The 18,525-nt window shown below is 32.9% G+C and overlaps 1 protein-coding gene across 2 annotated transcripts in view; it reads left to right on the top strand.

The window, feature by feature from the left end:
- The first annotated feature begins 302 nt into the window (after positions 1-302).
- Positions 303-18,525, top strand: part of LOC124368650 (polymerase delta-interacting protein 2-like) — a 43,926-nt gene continuing 25,703 nt past the window's right edge. Inside the window, exons 1-3 of one of the 2 annotated variants that reach the window (XM_046825892.1) lie at positions 303-592; positions 6,785-6,940; positions 10,545-10,647. In XM_046825892.1, the coding sequence (XP_046681848.1) occupies positions 501-592; positions 6,785-6,940; positions 10,545-10,647 (351 nt within the window). In that variant the 5' untranslated portion in view covers positions 303-500. The remainder of the gene's footprint in view (positions 593-6,784; positions 6,941-10,544; positions 10,648-18,525) is intronic. The other variant, XM_046825894.1, reaches the window with a different exon arrangement.

The raw sequence follows: 18,525 nt of genomic DNA, 5'->3' as shown, positions 1-18,525 counted from the left end.
TTCTTCTTCTAAATAAACATAGCTTTATACGAAGAAAGCTTAATTTACTCCATTTAGCATTAACTACTCAAAATAAGAATATAGAAAAGATAAAAAAAATATTAAAAAAAATATAAATAAATAAATAAATATATATAGTATATATATATATTATTTATTAATATATATATATATATAAATAATATGATATAGAAAATATTTCATTTTTGTTCGTTTGGATTGCGATTTTAATACTGTACTGTTAGTGATGATATAGTCAGCAGCGCTTTCGTTCTGGCCCACCTTGAAAAACGCCTGTGACGCTTTATTTCACTTACATGTACGTACTTGAATCGAATCGTTGAATCAAAATTAGACATTTTCGACTGTGGTTTGGATGTGGGTTGTTTTACAGTCAGTTAGGTGTTTTGAGACTTATAAGATTATTTTAATTAAATAACATGTGGATTTACTTTTCATGTTAATTTATACTGATTTGAAGAATTCGTAAATAAGTTATAATGAGTGTTTTAACGACAATAGTGAAACTTGTCAAGAAAAACCTGATGAAAATTGATCCAGTTGTGAAGTCAAAATATGCCGGTTATGCAAAGTAAGCCTTAATTCATGATGTTAATTTTATAATTAGTTACCAATTGAAAGCAAATAAGGGTAATAAAAATTGTGTTTTGCTTAGTGTATAATTGGGTATTGGTTTGGTTTAGGGACACCCGAAGATTGTTCAGAACTATATAGACTTAGACTTGTAGTGTTTACTGTTGTAGAAAGGGAACATTTAGGATAGGGAAACATTAAATAAGGTAGTTGTGCTCTTGGGTACAATCACGTAATGAGGTTATGTGCTTTTTATTACATTTCTTTAAATATGCAGCCTTTATTATAAACAATTACTTTTGTGTAGGCTAGGCCTGTTTGCTCTGGAGTAGTAGGTTGGTAGGCCTTCGGGATTTCAGTGATCCCCCAGGTTCTGGAGATTAGCCCATTTTTAATGATCGAATGTTTTTGAAAATGGATGAAGTTTAGGTAGGTATCAACGTGGTTAATGGCTGGAGTAGCCTATATAAATTTCAAAGTTAAAGTATTATGCTTGTCTTGAGCAAAATTATATATGGTTTAGCCCTTTGGAGACCAGCTTCTGATTTATTGGAATTTGATAATAGTATTTTTATAGTAGTATTTGGTAATAGTGTTTGTAGTGAAGTTGATACAATACTTAAAGTACCTATTAAAAAGTCATAGGTTTTTTTGCAAGCGAATGGCATATTTTAGTAGCCCATTTTATATTGTACAATATAAAAAAAAAAACAGATGAAGGATATGATTTGTGGTTCCTAAAACATAGATATTTCTCAGAAATTCTGCAAATCCCATCAAAATAGTTCGATATTTCTGGTTTACCTCTTCCAATATAGACTGGTCTCCAAACGGTTAAGGGTCGGAAATCACAAAGGTAATTGTGAAGTTAGCAGCTGGACCAGAAAAATACGAGTTTCATGTTATTAACCTATTGTTTTCGTCCTCCTGTACAAAATAATTCAGGTTTCAATGTGTGGAAATGACAAATAACAAAATTATAGATTATTAAAAGCGTATCTACTTTTGTTGTGCGGAGTAATATTTTATTGTTCTATGGGCATCACGTGGTCTTGTTATACTCGTAAATCAACCTCCTATTTGTTGCTACTGACATCAGCCGTCACATCATCTCTGGATATGCAAAATAACAATAATGTTGAAATCAGGTGAATGTAACCTTAATTAAGTTAAAGATGTTTTTGGTAATTTAGACCTTCCAAGAATAAAAGTTGGTATCAGCCTGACACGAGTGCCTCCGGCCATTAGTGTGGACTGCTTCAGTGCTGCCCTGCGTAAATGTCGACATAACCAAAAAAATCATCCGTCAAGGTAATACCTATCAGTAAAATATGAAATTTTAAATGGGCTAATCACGAATGCCCAGTTGCGAATGTTGAGTTTTACTGCTAGAACAGACTGAGACAATGTTGAATGCTTTGTTGATACGGTTTAGTAAGTTTGAACGCTTTTATTGCAGCGTCTTGTATCTGACGCTGTCTCAGACTTTACTCCTGGAATCTTGCAGTCGTGTTTGTCTGAAGAGATTCAAAGAAAGTCGGTGACGAAGAGGCTCAAAACGAACCTTTGACATGAGAGACACCTATAAATAGGTGAATCGCAGTCTCATTGTCAGGTGCACTACGATGTTCTGACATGATCTCTAAGTATGGTCAGGTGCAACTGAGTTTCACTTTATGTTAAAAATAGGTTTTTTATAGGTCAGTGTCACTATTCTACAATTCTATAATATTAGTATTAGTATAATATAATAATTTTACACTATTATTAAAATACTGTTGTCAGTTTACTCCCAAATAGGTTTAAAATGAAAATGGGTAAGCGTGATAGTTACAAGTTTCTAAATCTATTAAATGTCTCATGATTAAAAAAGCATTAACGATAACAAGTCAACGATACAAATTTAACATTTATAATACCAATTCTTAAAAGTAAAATTTAACAAGAATTTTGCAATCAAATATTTTAAAACCAATAACAATGAATTCAAATGTTATTAAATGCAATATAATTGTTAAGTAAAGTTTTGTCAGCATTCATTAAGTTGTTTAATTAAACACTAATAGTTTTGGTACAAAATTTTTGAAAGACATATTGCAGTTTCGCCTCACAAAAAAACTGTTTATAGTTTTATAACACAGTAATACAGTAACACAGTAATAGTTTTAGTCCTAACAATAAGAAGTACTCTTTTGTTTGTTATCAGCAGTGATAAGCCGTGCGCGCTGCAGTGAGCTGTTTGTTTAGTTGTAAGCATCAAGACGGACTAGACTCACTCAAGTTTATCAGATATGTTATTTTTGTTTGTATATTAGACGCCAAGCCACACATACTGGTAATTGTGGCAAGGCCTATTCCAAGTTCTGTACTCTTGTTTGTATACAGGTATGATATTGAGGAATAAATATTCATTATTTCACTAATCCTATGTTAGTTACTTACTTTGACTCATAGTACAATTGACAACAGATTGACCGCAAAATTGACCATAATCCAACAAAACTACTGGCATATGAAAAATCCTGTCAAAATAGCTGTTGTCTCTCAACGAACAATAATGGTTGATGCCAAGTATATGCGTGATGCGTACATGGTGCCTAATTTTTTTACTGTGACTGCTTTTAACAATTGACTAAGAAAATCCTCTATCTTATGTTAAATTTTAGCTCTAGGTACCTTTATTAGGTACAATGATATTTGACCCTTAGTGGACTTATATAAACAGTTTTTTGTGAGGCGAAACTGCAATATGTCTTTCAAAAATTTTGTACCAAAAGTGTTCAAACTACAAAATAATAAGCTGTTCTGTGAATTCTGGAAGGTGCCAAGTTAAGGAAAGATTTTCTCTTCTATTTGTTGACGGAAATTGAGGAAGACATCCCAAGCCTAACACTGTCTATTTGGCATTTTTGCTATTGGCAAGTAGGAAACTGTATTGAATGGCTGAAACAGAAAGCATTCTTTTCATTGGTATATTACTCTTATATGATGTTAGTGATCTTGCTTTTCAATACAATAAATTACATAGCTACAATAGAGTAAAATTTTATTTTAGGTAAAATGTGTATTTTAACCCTTTAAGCATCATGAAAAATTGGACCTGATCTTTGATTAAGTTACAATTTTTTGTAATTTCCAATGTGTAAAGTTAAATTTATTTTCGTTTCTGTATGTCAAAATAGAGTTATTTAACGGTTTAATTTGTTTAGCCCTTTTTGGATTTGCTAGGTTAATTTTTTACTTTTGAGAATATCGTAGAATAGCAGTGTAGTTGTCACTAATTTTTTTATCATTTATTCAGTAAGTAGGGGAATGAAACACAGTTTTACAGATAAACATATTCTTTATTATTAACTAATAAAATTAGAAAGATAAAAAAGTAGACAAAGAGTGTTTATTTGGTGGCGGGCTGTCAAAACTGGCATTCCGCGCGTCTCCCGCAAGCCACTGTTATCGCGTGGACTTTGAACCTTGTTATCGCTCGGCAACTTGTAGGACGGCCTTGCGGGGCTTGAATTATGTTTCTTGCTTTCTGAGAACATCCTTATGACCGTAGTAAAATATGAAAAAGTTGGAGTTGGCCAAGTAATTGCTCAGAATTACCAATTCTTCAAATTCCAAATCGTCTGGATTCGCCATTGCACACGAATAATGGTAAAAATCACTAAATAAACACTGGACACTGCTGTATATAATATGAATAATTTACTTTAAAAGGAATAGGACACAACAGAAAATTAGAACACAACAGATAACCGAAATACGTGTCCGTGTACCGGACGCTTTTCACTAACTAACTGACTAGATGCCTTGACGGGAGCTCCCGTCAATGACTTTGTGAATGGCGCGGGGCCACGCCCGCTAGACAGTTGTTGGCCAATTAGAAGCCACTGCCATTGTAATAGAATTCGAGGCAGGGCAACCCGTCTGTATGTCGCTTGACTACTAGAACCATCTAGCAGCAAAATATTCAACTAACATAGCAGTAAGAAAATAAAGAATGGATCCACGGCAATAACGTTTTGAGCTTGTAGTGGCCCTCCGCGGATCCGCGTCAATAACGCTAGAAAGGTTAAATTATTTATATAGGTATATTGTGTATATACATTGCTCTGAAAGTTAACCGACTATCTTGTCGAGAATAAAGTTACAGAACTTTTCAATGTTAGCGTCAGTTTTTGATGATGATGGGTGGTCTGCCAATGCGTGTGTCACCACTTGTATGTTTGTTTCATTAAACTACTCTTACACTTGTGTTTGTGTTAAACAGTCGTCACCGTACACTTGTGACATTACAAATTTTTCACTTGCAGAATTTGCAAGTTCGATAAAACTTTAATGTTCACACCCTGTTCTTTCTGGATACTCAACATTTTTCCAATGCAGAGAAAAAGGTTAACTGGTGCTACGGGCGGAATCAGTACAGGAGGCGATGAAGCACGAAGAGGGCATGTCACATGATCGGCCATACAATATTCAGCCTTATTGCGTTTGTTAGGTGGCTCTGCCAAAACTAATAAGATTTTTTCTATCCACACTTCGTTATTCAGCCTCATTGTTTCGTTAGGTGGCTCCGCCAATACTAATTGGGTTGTTTTCTATCCACACTTCGATATTCAGCCTCATTGCTTTCGTTAGGTGGCTCCACCAATACTAATTGGGTTGTTTTCTATCCACACTTCGATTTTCAGCCTCATTGCTTTCGTTAGGTGGCTCCGCCAATACTAATTGGGTTGTTTTCTATCCACACTTCGATATTCAGCCTCATTGCTTTCGTTAGGTGGCTCCGCCAATACTAATAATAATAATATTCTTTATTGCGTGAAACAATTACAATATTGCATGGCATGCGTCGACGTAACTATTATAAAGGTAAATACATACAATGCAATACGATTCTTGTATGTATCAGAGACAGGAATTTTGTGGTTGTTAATTTCAAAAATTATCATCCCAGCGGCCCATCATGAACTCATCAGTTGAGTAAAATGCCTTTGACATAAGAAAATGTTTTAGTTGAGTTTTGAATTTTTTTGTTTCATTGAGTTGTTTGATGCCTTCAGGGAGCCTATTGATTAGTGCGACTCCAACTTGAGATGGTATGTGTTCGAAAGCTGCCGTTCTGTGCTGTTCGACTCGAAAGTTATTCCTGCCTCTAGTCCCATATTGGTGGACATCACTACCCCACACCAACTCGCATTTAAGTCGGCAGTACAAGGCCACCTCGAGAGTATAGAGACAGGGAAGGGTCAGCAATCCAAGCTCCCTAAAGGCATATTTGCACGACTCTCTGGGGTTTAGTTTTGAAAGAATTATTACGGCTTTCTTTTGAGATCTGAAAACTCTTTCAAATCTGTATTTGGAACAGCTTCCCCACAATCTCAAGCCGTATGTCAAATGTGGATGTATCAGACCGAAATAGGCCATTTTTAATACATCCAACGAACAAAATTTTGCAAGATTGCGCTGGACATAAATTCCCGAAGCAACCTTAGAGCAAACGTTTTCACAATAAAACAGTTCAAATTAAATATTAATAAATTATTATATTTCCAAAATTCAATCAAAGTTATTAACAAAGTTAAATTTTAATTCACTTTTCTTGCAAGTTTGAACCAAATGTAACTTGTTTGATTCTATTGTGCTTTATTGTTCATCAAGAATCAGTTATGCAGATTGCTCTGTAGTTTCTATGAATACAATTTTTCCTCAAAATCCCTCGCGGAAAAAAATTTAGATACACAGCGCGCACTGTAATCAACTTAATTCACGATAATTACAAAAAAAAAGGCCGAAAATTATGAGCTGGCAGTTTTTATAGTTCCTTTCCCACCTCCCCTTCTGATGGACATCCGCGGCGTTCTCTCATTGGCCTAGCCGTATCCAACTTGAGAACAATAGCCCTCTCAGATCTGACGTAACTGCAGTACACAAGACAAGTTCTGATCAATTCAAGGCAGTTTACCGCCTTCCTAACAATTTAAAGTTACCAGCACTAACTTGCCAAAGGATTACATATTCGTTTTTATCCTAACTTCTCACATTCTAATTAAATTTAAATCTCAATATTTCGTTCCCAAAATTCTCAATTAATTTAAGTTTCAATTAAAAAATTAACCAATGTAGCTTTAAAAACGCTATAATGATTTTCTAACTATTTATTTCTGTACAACTGTCGTGTTTGTTTCAGATTAGTAGAAATTGGGCGCCTGGAGCCACTGAAGACGACCGGGAACTATGAGACAGGCCAATTATTTCTGCACAAAGTGTTTGGCTATAGAGGAGTCATACTGTTCCCCTGGTTAGCCAGGGTGTATGATAGAGACATCCCTAACAAGAAACCAAAGTGAGTATTGGGTGTAGAGTGTTGTGTAGTCTTATCAAACTATAGAGTTGAGTTATTCTTTAGTACATTTGATTCATTTCTAAGTATTTCAATATTTGGTAAATCACATTATATTTTTAGCTAGTTTAAATCACTGCATAAAATGCCACCTTTTAAGGAATGTACTACCATTAATTGTAGCATATTCTTCAGAGTAATAAAACAGTTTTTATAAAAAGGTGAACGATTTTAGGATGTGAAATTAAAATTAAAATCAGTTTGATAAAATTTGCATTTTTACCTCTGCAATTCAAGTTACTTGCTCGTCTGCCTTTTTTTAATATATTTACAATGTCTAGATTACAGAAAATCACATTGAACATTTTAAAATGCTTTTTTTATACATCGGTGGGTGTAGTGAATAAAAAGTAGAATCTGCTACCTAGATTTAGCAATAACTATTTGTCAGGTGAATAAACAAGAGCTAGTTCTAAGTAGTAGTAACTTATTCCATCGAGAACCAAAGTAGATTCTACTGGGTAGTTACTACTACTAGAGTAGAATCTATGTGTAAGTTACATCTAAAGATCAAAATACAACTAACCTTTGCTTTTATCAAATAACAGATCTACCAATATTACAAGCCAGAACTAAATTCAGTGGTTTTTTATATCTGCTTTTAAAGTACGAAACATCTTTTTATAGGTTGAAAATAAAAATGTTCCTACCCTAGTCAGTAAAATAAAGTTGTTTTCTGAGCTTCAGCAGATTTAAAATTAGAAAGGAATATCAGTTTATATCAAATTAACAGTTAATCTAAAGTATTTTTGTAAGAGGCATATTTTTTTTCTTCACTCAGTTTAAATTCCTAATAATTATTTCTTTAAATCATAGAGATGTTAAATAAAAGTATCATAAGAAAATGTTCTTCAATTGTTGCATTGTAAAATTAATTACACTAATAATGTATAAAGCGATAAGTATCATACATTACTCTTATAAAGGTTTTGTCTGATTATTTCCTCAATATTGTAATACACCTTCGGAATAGGTAATTTTTCTGGTTTTTAAAGTGTTATAAACATAAAAGGTCATAATTTTCCGTGAACGCAAACATAAAATTTTAGATTTTCGATTGGCTTATTCTTGATTTTTTTTGTTTGTTTGAGGTTCATCTCTTGCTTTCCACTCCTTGCTTTGCAATTTTAGTCCAATGTCATATTTGTAAAACCACCATTCATCACCAGTGATTACTCTATTGAGAAATCCAGCATTGTTTTTAAGTGAATGTTTTGTTGGCTTCACACATTCAACTCTTTTCAACTTTGATATGGCATCTGCAGCTTGTGCATGATTTTTGCTCAAATTTATTTTAAACCCAAATGTTCCGTTAAAATAGTGTGCACTGTTCCTAAATTCAGTTCACCAGCTACCATTAATACAGTTTTTTGACGATCGGTAAGGCCAAAGGACCACATACAATCAATGTTAATGTTAAAACAGGTGGTGAAGGTCGTTCTGACCATGCATCATCTGTAGCGTCTTGTCAGTCATCTTTAAAACGCTTAATCTACTTGAAAATGGATGTTTTACGAGGTGTGTCCAAAAAGTATCCGACCTTGACGTCTGGCATGAACTGACGTTACTCTGCGGCAATGGCAATCTGGTCCCCATCGAAGTACTCCCCTCCACAAGCCACTACCTTATTCCAACGCTCCTCCCACTTCCGGAAACACTCCTTAAATTCATTTTGCGGAATGGCTAACAGGTCCTTCGTCGCATTTTGTTTTATTTGTTCAACATTGTCAAATCTTTTTCCTTTCAAAGGAATTTTTAATTTCGGAAGTAGCCAGAAGTTACAAGGAGCTATGTCAGGACTGTAGGGAGGCTGTCGTAGTTGGTTGATGTCGTGTTTGACCAAAAAACGCTGAATAAGATTTGAGGAATGAGCTGGCGCGTTCTCGTGGTACAGGATCCAGTCACGGCTTGTCCACAGTTCAGGTCGTTTCCTTCGCACTGTATCTCGTAGTCGCCTTAGGACCTCAAGATAATACTCCTTATTCACTGTCTGGCCTCTTGAAGCATATTCGTGATGAACAACGCCGTCCTGGCAAAAAAAAACTGTCAGCATTGTCTTGACATTGCTTCTTTTTGTCTTGCTCTTTTCGGCCGTTGCTCTTCGCAAGTTTTCCACTGTGAAGATTGAGCCTTTGTTTGAAGGTCGTACCCATAAACCCATGACTCATCACCCATAAACCCATGACTCATCACCAGTAATAACTTTTTTAAATAGCCCTGGGTCACTTTTGATCAAATCCAGATTGTCCTGTGCGATTTCAAGTTGACAGTTCTTTTGGTCTTCCGTGAGCAGCCGAGGAACAAATTTTGCTGAAACACGGTTCATTTTAAAATTTTCGTGTTAAATGTTAATGTTTTGAATAAATTCGGTATTAAATGCATTATCAGTCACAATATCACGAACCAAAAATTTGATGATCCAACACAAACAGGCCATAGTCATGAATGTTCGGTTGTTGTGGCGGTCCACAAAAGTTAATATTGCCCTTAAGGGTTTCTCACTTAAGTAGCTAGACAGTTTATCTGTTATGTTTTTGCCGAAACTATGTTGTAGTACATGTAGGGTGAGCAACCAGTATGATCCACTTTCCACATTAAACTTTTCAGAGTCATTAACAGGCAATACAATAAAATATTTTAAGTACCAACCTAAGTTTAACTTAACTTAAATTTAATGGTACCAAAAGAAACTCATAATCCTCCATATGCTTTATTATTGAGCAATTAGTGGGTTTATTATTAGACACGATTTGGTTGTCAAACATCTATCATTGATTGCTTGCAAGGTAGGCTGGATAGTTTCATTTGATAGTCAGTTTTTACCCACTAATTCAATCATTATCTGTTTATGTTCGTGCCACTGTCAATTTTGTATCTATTGTGGTGAAATTAAAATTAGATTGAACATCTACAGATTGCGTTGTACTCACATTTTGTGTTCAAGAAGCAGGATTGATAGGATCCTGATTAGTGAGTGAATGCTTATCATTCTTAGTTGTGAAATTAAAGTTCTCTATTTTTAGAGGAATGTTATTTTCATTAGTGTAAAACCTAAAGTTCTTTTCTTTAGAATGAAGTCTTTTCCCTCCTGGCACTTTAATATAAACGTCAATCTTTTCTTTTTGTATTTTCTCCTCTTTTAGTCTATGAAAAAAATAAATTGATGTTTCTGGTTTGTGTATGGAAGGAATCCATTAGTTAACATGTACTAAATGTATACCTATATTTAACAAGGATTAAAGCTCAAATTTATAAATTTTTCAATATAGACACTGTAGATATTTTATTTCTCAAAAAATACCAAAAAAAGAAGTTATTAATCTTTTTCCAATCAAATAAAAATGCTATTGTAATTAATTAATGCTCTCTTTAGAAGTCCCCTATGGTTAGGACTTTTTATATAGACTGGTCTGGAAACCTACGTCTCCTTTTTTTCATCAACAATTCTTTGTTTATTCATCCAACAAACATTAACAATTAATTATTCCTACTAGGTCATTTAATGTGAGTGTTATTCATCTGTAAAAGTTTCTCCATGGTTTTTCAGAACGATAGAACCAGAAATGCCTTCAGTTACAGGTAAAGAAGTCAAAAGTAAGACACACACTTACTACCAAGTGTTAATTGATGCCCGTGATTGCCCTTTCATAGTAAGTACTCAACTTATGTAACTAATTTAAGTTATGTGTTGTATTTTGTGTGTGTGGGGAGAGGGGTAATGTGTGCAACATATTATTCATACGTAATAGATTTATAAAATGTTCATAAATTTAATCAAAAGTTTAATTACATTTTGAGTATAATAGGTTTTATCATTAAAATTATAATAAGAATAAAACACAAAGGTTTTCTGTGCAGGTAAAAACATGAGAATAAAGAGTAACAAACAAAAGCGATTGGATAGAACTGTTTACGTTAGAGCATACCGTCTAAATGTAACACAGAGTACACTATTGTAACAATCTTACATAAATGTAGCAATTCTTAAATATTCCTATTACTAAACACTATCGGTCTCATCGAAACATGGGTATGTATCATGAATCTCGTGGAGACTGTAGAAAGCCTTCCTGATCATGTAAGCCTTTAAATTCTTTTTAAAACTATTTATATTTGAAAGTGAATTGTAGAGTTTTGGACCAAAATTAAAATTGAGTTTTTGAAAAGGTTGAGTCTGAAACAGTCTGAAATTAAGTAATTTCTGTGCCGCATGTTATGATAATGAATTACATGTGTAAACAAATTTTTATTTTGAAAACAAGCATCGAATGAAAAAGGAAAGCCAAGGTTAAGACCCCACGTGATCGGAAATGCTCTCTACAGCTTTCAACAAGTCTCATTCTTCAGACAACCCTCAACTTTCTTTTATGAAGAGTAAATACTCTGTTAAATTGATCTCCAAAATATTATTCCATACCTCAACTTTGACTCAAATAAGTCTAAGTAACCCAGTTTAAGAACTTCTTCATAGATAGATGTAGAAAGGCACCTCAGAGTGAATGTAGCTTAATTTAGCTGCTTCAATTATATGTTTGTATGGGTATTCAATTTCAGGTCAAAATCAAGAAGAAATCTGTATACTGTTCTAACAAGGTACTAAAGTGACAGTTATTTAGAATAAGGCTAGTGTTATCCACAGAAAGAATGACAGGAGGTTTGATGGTTCTGTTGAAATGATTTTCAATATGTTTTGGAAGATCATTGTAGTATATGAAGAAAAGTAGGGGAGTCTAAGGATAAATCCCTGAGGCACTCTGGTCTTAATGAACATGTTTTCTTAAAAATAAAGATGAAATCTGATTGAGATGGTAGAGATCAGAAACCTGGTGTCAGGGACAGACACCATCAGATCAGATTATACCGTCACTATGTCGCTGTCATGACTACAACTAGACACATCGTTTGTACCATGGTTTAAGCTGCGATCGCATTTGTTGTATTTTGCAAAACGAGCAGAGGAAATGCTTCGCTGTCGAGAAAAGAACTAGCAAAATTGCAACGAAAGCGAGAAAAAACAACTAACCGCGAAAAATTTATAGAATTTTGAAAGTTTATTTACAGCATTAAAAATATTGTTTTTCAATGATAATAAAATCATATATTTTGTCATCACATTTAATTTCATGTATATAACGTATTAGACACCGTGCCGCGCTGCCGATCGACAAACTGTATGTTTGGAAACGCTTGCCTGCTTGCTCTCAGATCAAAAAGTATAGATACACAAGTTTGAACGTTAACCGTAAACTAACTTGTAGAGCTAAAATTATGGGAGTTACATTAAACTTAATCTTGTTTATTTCTGCGTCTAGACATATAAAGCAACTTTTTACAAACAATAACTAAGTGTTTGTGTGTGTAAGAATTAAAAAAGGTACTATTTTTGGCACTTAACTACTAAACTGCAATTGAAAGTTAAATTATTCATTGTTAAACCTGCTATTGGTGACACAAAGCTCATATGAAATAAGCTGATAAGAAATTGTCTAGTACATTAAAACCATATGTAATTTATTATGGCTTCCTCTTACACTTAAGCGTGCAAGTGGACTGTGGAGGATCATCAAACATGGCTCTTTGACAGTTTGAGCGTTCTAACGAGCAGGAGCCAGCTGCTGCAAATGAACAAAATCTGTTTAATTAAGTTAAAGTGGTGTTAAAAACTATAGTTTAATATTTTGTTTATAAAAATAAATTGTCTTTAAAACAAAAATAATGACTATAAGCTCAGTAACGTGACCAATGCAGAGTTTTTTGTAATCAAACCCGGGTGAGAATAAAAGTTAAAATGGTTTAGAAACAACTGGTTCAACAACTTTTATCCATATAATTCCAAAATTCGAAAATTACATTCTCTAAGTTAGTACTCACGTATAACACTTTGGTCGAAATAGGATTACAAGGTTCCCTGGTTATATATGTTAAAAATTGTATTTTGGATGAATAGCACCAAACAGGTACCATTTTGATGTGAGAGTAGTATCCAACAAATGGCCATGCTTGCTGCTATGACAGCGGTGCTGATGCGCCGTGGCTGACACATACAAACAAAAAAGAATGTTCTACACTTCTAAGCGCCTTGTCTTGGGGTCTGTAATTAGTACTGGAGTTTTGAGGTTATGTTATTGTCAGATTTTATTTTGAAATATCAGACACTCATAAAAGGTTAAGTATAACTAATCTAAGTAATCTGTTAATGATCCCTATTGAAGGTGCTAATAAAAAGGAATCTATTTCAATGAGGTTTAAACATTAGTGTTACAAAACAAAGAAGGCTACAGATCTTCTTGATGTTGATTGATACTATTTAAATTTATTTTTTATTTTAAATTGAGAGAAGACTTTTCATTTTTTAATATATTTTACAATAAATTTAAAATTTTATTTTTAACTATATTGATATTAATAAAACCCATTTACAAAAGTCTTGTAATTATTGAAGTTTGAAAATATTTTAAAACAGTACATCTATTATATGTAAATATTGGTTCTGGAGGCTAAAGTATTATAGAATTTCACACTTTTGTTCGTTAAGAATTATTGTAATATCCACAGAATACCAATTCTGTTAATAAATGCTACAAGACACACGTTTTTGCTAAAAAGTCTGAGGGCTTGTAGCATTTTTGCTAAGAAAATTTTCATCTCAGCTTAAACCCTGATTTGTACCTCCTATAATAACAATGTAGTTATTGTCTTTAATTGTCAACGATTCATTTTTTACTACTTTTGCCTCCTCACTTAGAGGAGTACCCGTTTGGTTACACCGTTAATGGTTTTATTGTCCAAAGTCCTTTTCAGGGAGGTGATACATGTTTGATCCTTGGCCATCAATATGCAAACTAACTGATATATTTTTAAATGGTTTCTTCTTGTAATTTTTCATAATTTGTATAAATGTTCATTGAATTTATTATTTTCTAGGATAGATGTTGAGTGTTTTCCTCAAGTTCTTGTTTAAGAGTGATAAAGCCTCAAAGGTGTTAGAGTTAGGAATAGCATCATTACCTATGGAAGCCGACAGTTGAGAAGGGTTCAACAAACCCTTTTCATCAAGAAGTAGCTATATCTGGGCCAATTCATTGCAGTGTTTTGCTTAAATATTTTCTATATTGTTATTTAATATGTTTTGCATCAAGCGATAAATCAGAGTTATTGTGTCTTCTTTGTCTTCCCATAGATTATTTTTTTGATAAGTTTTATTTTTGAAGAGATAGTTGATAATAGTTATAGTATTTTTTTAACTCAGTCAGTTTATTTATATGTGCGATTTGCAGATATTGGTAGAAGTGTAGTTAAACCATCTTCGTTATGGTTGGTAATCATAACTTACAACGCCGAGTACAATTTGTCAATAAAATTAGTCCAGACCCTGGTCGAGACACTGAAGATCATTTTGTAACGGTTATCTCTTTAACTTGTTGACGAGTGCGCACAGCATTTGCCGTGCCGCTATGACGGTCCATACTGAGTGCCTCATTGACCAGTGACAGACTTTTAGGGAGTAAAACAAAAAAAACTTTAAAATGTTAATAAACCTGTTTATTATAGTTTAAATTTATATAAAAATACATTGTAGATTGTTAAAAGCAATAACATCGTTTTAAAACTTTGCTAGTGTGTGATAGTGCTCAAAACAAGGATATATACAAAGGGCGACCTCACATGTTGAACATTCATAGATAGTTTCTTTTCTTCTTTGTCCAGTTCGAGTGGTGTGTTTGCATGCGAGTGGAGTAGTTTACGTTTCTTTGTGTCATTCTGGGGGAGTGGCCTTATAAAATGATGACTTTGGAGGCGTAGCGGGTCTTGTGTCCTGCCTCCGTAAAATAGTTTTAAAAGTTATCACCAGGTGCCACCACGATACAGGACTAGCAACACTGTACAGCGACACTATTAGGAACAACTGAAAAGTTCCAAAAATATCCGCTAGACGTCACAGTAAGTCAGTGAGAATGAACTCACAGTCGTTAGTCTGCAACGGAAAATGCAGTGCTCCCTCATGCGGGATCAAACGGCAAATGCCGTGCGCACTCATTTGGGTATGTTTTGCTGCACTCTTCAACAGGTTAAATGTACTAGTTGGTGAGAATAATTTTGTAAAGGAATTAGTAAAACTAAAACTTATAATGTCACAAGTAGACAAACAGAAAGGAAATAAAACAGGTAGTGGCTACAGAACATATAGTTTACACTATTTTCTAAGATATTAAATAAATCATGCGTTTAGTTAAAAAAAAAATAGAAATATAGTACAGGATTTAAAATGGCACTAATAGTTTACTAATGGATAAAAAACATTAAGGTGCATTGATTTATAAAAATAAATGATAGTTCTGGATTTTTAAAACCAGTAATTCAATCATCAAATATTCAAATATCATAAAGTAGTGAAATAAATGAATAATAAATAAAACAGTTGCAATGATAAATATTAAAATCACACAGTTTAAAAAGATTCTTAACTAATATTTAAATAAATACACAATAAAATCTAAACAACACTTAAAACAATTATGTTCAATAATTTTATATATAATATGAAATGTGCAGCAAAAATTTTCTCCTCCAAAGCTGGTTTTGATCCAGGTCCCTCTGACAAAGTTAATTTTGCAATGCTCTCTTCCCCTTGACCTACTCTGTCTGACAGTTGGAAGCTGTTGCAGCTTGACCTTAACCTTGTAACAGTGATAAGAGTGGGCATATGTCAGGCTTGTTCTGTTATCAAGTACCACCTGATTTTTAAACCTCACTTATAATGTAATATTATTATACTCCTGTTTGAAATAGTCTAACTAATTTCTAAACAAACTTTAGCATGAGTATTAATATTCAGTATAAACAAAATATAAATATCACTGAACGTTTTTAGGTTATTTTCTGAGAAAATGTTTACACTGTCAAAAAATATTGATTCATTAGGCTGTTACAACATGTAATGTACGTTTTATATACTTGCATGAATTCTATGTAGAGGCATTGGACACGTCACAAGCAGTCATATGTCATCACTTAAGTATAAATAATTACAAAAATTACAACATCGCTTTCACCGGCGATCCTGTATCACCAGTCCTCCTCTCCAAAGTGAATACCCTAACTAAGGCTTAATCTATTGTAAAAATTACTATGTGTCAGCTACATTTTTTATCTAGGTAATATTAAAAGAAATCATATAACTATCTCAACTAATCAAGCTGCTATAACCAGATGTTATAAAAAGTTAGCCAAGTTAAATAAAAACACTAAAAACTGTAATTACTTGAAAACAATAAATAACCTTATTACATGTTTTAGATTATTTAGTTACCTCTAGCAGTGCTCTACCTCTGGATTTTTGCTTGACACTAATTTTCAGGACATCCTGTATGTAATAATTTCTTTCAGTCAAGCACTTTGATAAATTTATTTGGTAATGTTTTCTAAAATAATTAAAATATCCTCATTGAAATTATAATTAAAAAATACAAATAAACAATCTTCTCAATTATTACAAAAAATTCTGTTCTAGAAATAAATGCTAAAGAGTAATGCAGTAAAGAGTGTATGCTTTTGTAAAATAAACTAAGATCAGACAAAAAATTCCTGTCAGGTTCCTTCTGTTCAAACAAGAGCTGCTGCTTGCACCAAATATTTTTTATGCCAAAAATATGTATATTCAAAATTTTACTTATATTTTGAAATCTAAATAATTTTGAAAGGTAAAAATAATTTATAGTACATATTTAACTTGATATCTGACCAAATTAAAATGTCTCAATTTATGAAACAGTGTCGTTATTTTTTCGCCAGTTAATAATTTTAATTTTATTACGGATATATTATGGATCTATAATGTATTGGCCCCTGGACAGTTCTCTGTGGTTGGTTGGTCAGTGTAGACCCATTGTGACCTGTATTCTTAAGTTCAGGTTTAATAATTATGGTTTTGTTTTTATTAAGTGCATGTTTTAGAAAATGAATGCATGCAGTTAATACACAACATTGTTGTGATTCCTAGCATAATGTGTGTCACAAAGCCCTGGCATGATTGGGTTATTTCAATCTAGATTGTAGTTATGTTTTAGGTTAGGTACCCACCTAAAGAAGACATCAGATTGCCAATCTGGAATTAGTGTTACTGATTTTTTTGTATCACTTAACAATGGCAAATATCTGTAAAAATCCTATTTTCTTCACAATCCTTCCATTGTTAAAAATAAACTTCAATCAAAGAATGACTATATTGTTGGGTTTACCACATGTTTTGGCAGGTTATCAGAGAAAGCTGTTTTTTTATGCAGATGGTTCTAATTTAATAGTTACATTTAAAAGTTTGAACAAAATAAATTGTCGCTAATATTAAATTTGATAACTAAACTTTAATAAGACTGATTTAATTGCTTTCCGTACAGTACAAAATAGAAGAAAACGTTTGTAATAAACCATGACAATTGTACAAGTTTCTCAGCTAATAAGACATATCTTTTTAGAATTACTTGTGAATGAGAACTTGTTGGAATGAACACATCTTTACAAAAGAATATCTCTTCAGGATTGGAAGTATAATAAAAAACATGAAAAGAATCATGCTCCTCTTTAAAAAAAAACTTTTTTAATCATCTTCCTTTTACCTTTTATTTTTTTTTGTAACGGGCTAACTATTTCTTCACGTGATGAAGTGGATAGATTTCAATCCTCCAATCGTGTGTTATTCATTTTGTAGCATATAATGATGGCAAATGTCCGAAATGCTATTATCCTTTCAAACCCTATAACAAACGTTACACAAAGAATCTTCATGATTGTTTGATCTTACATGTCTAGTTACTGCTCAATTGAAGTACCAAAAACCATAGATCATGTCCACATTCACTCACATTACACCCTCCATCGTCAATAACAAACGTTACACAAAGAATCTTCAGGATTGTTTGATCTTACATGTCTAAGTACTGCTCAATTGAAATACCAAAAATTATAGATCATGTCCACATACACTCTCACATTACTTTATGTTAGGCCACTAGTAATACAAATCTGCTAAGGATTCCGCAACTTCAACAAAAAGGCAACACGTATAATCATGAATTTAAAGGACCGGAATTCATTGATGGAGTATTTGGAAATTTTAACTGTTTACAGAATGTGTATACTAGAAACAGTAATGCTAGATCAAATGTTTACAAATTACCTCGATTAGTGTCAAATCATGACTAATGTACTAGAAATAGAAACCAATTGACAGTATTTAAACACTTATAGGTGTTTCATTATAAGAATCTAAGCTTTGCAGGCATTACATTTATAAATAAAGCCCCAAGAAATCTACTGATACAGCTTTTTACTAATTTGAGGAATTTATGAAGATTAAAGATTTGATTATTAAACATACAGTGGTGCAATAAATTCCGTTAATACTAATATAAAACAATTTACATTTTTAAATCATTTGACTGTGTGAGGAAGAGTTTTTTTTTATTTTAAAATAAATAAACGAGGTATTGTACTACTTGCAAGTTAGTTTGGGTTGAATAATGTTTGATTGA

Source organism: Homalodisca vitripennis, chromosome X (genome assembly GCF_021130785.1).
Source record: "Homalodisca vitripennis isolate AUS2020 chromosome X, UT_GWSS_2.1, whole genome shotgun sequence".
In the NCBI taxonomy this organism is placed as follows: domain Eukaryota; kingdom Metazoa; phylum Arthropoda; class Insecta; order Hemiptera; family Cicadellidae; genus Homalodisca; species Homalodisca vitripennis.
This window is presented reverse-complemented; position numbering and strand designations above follow the sequence as displayed.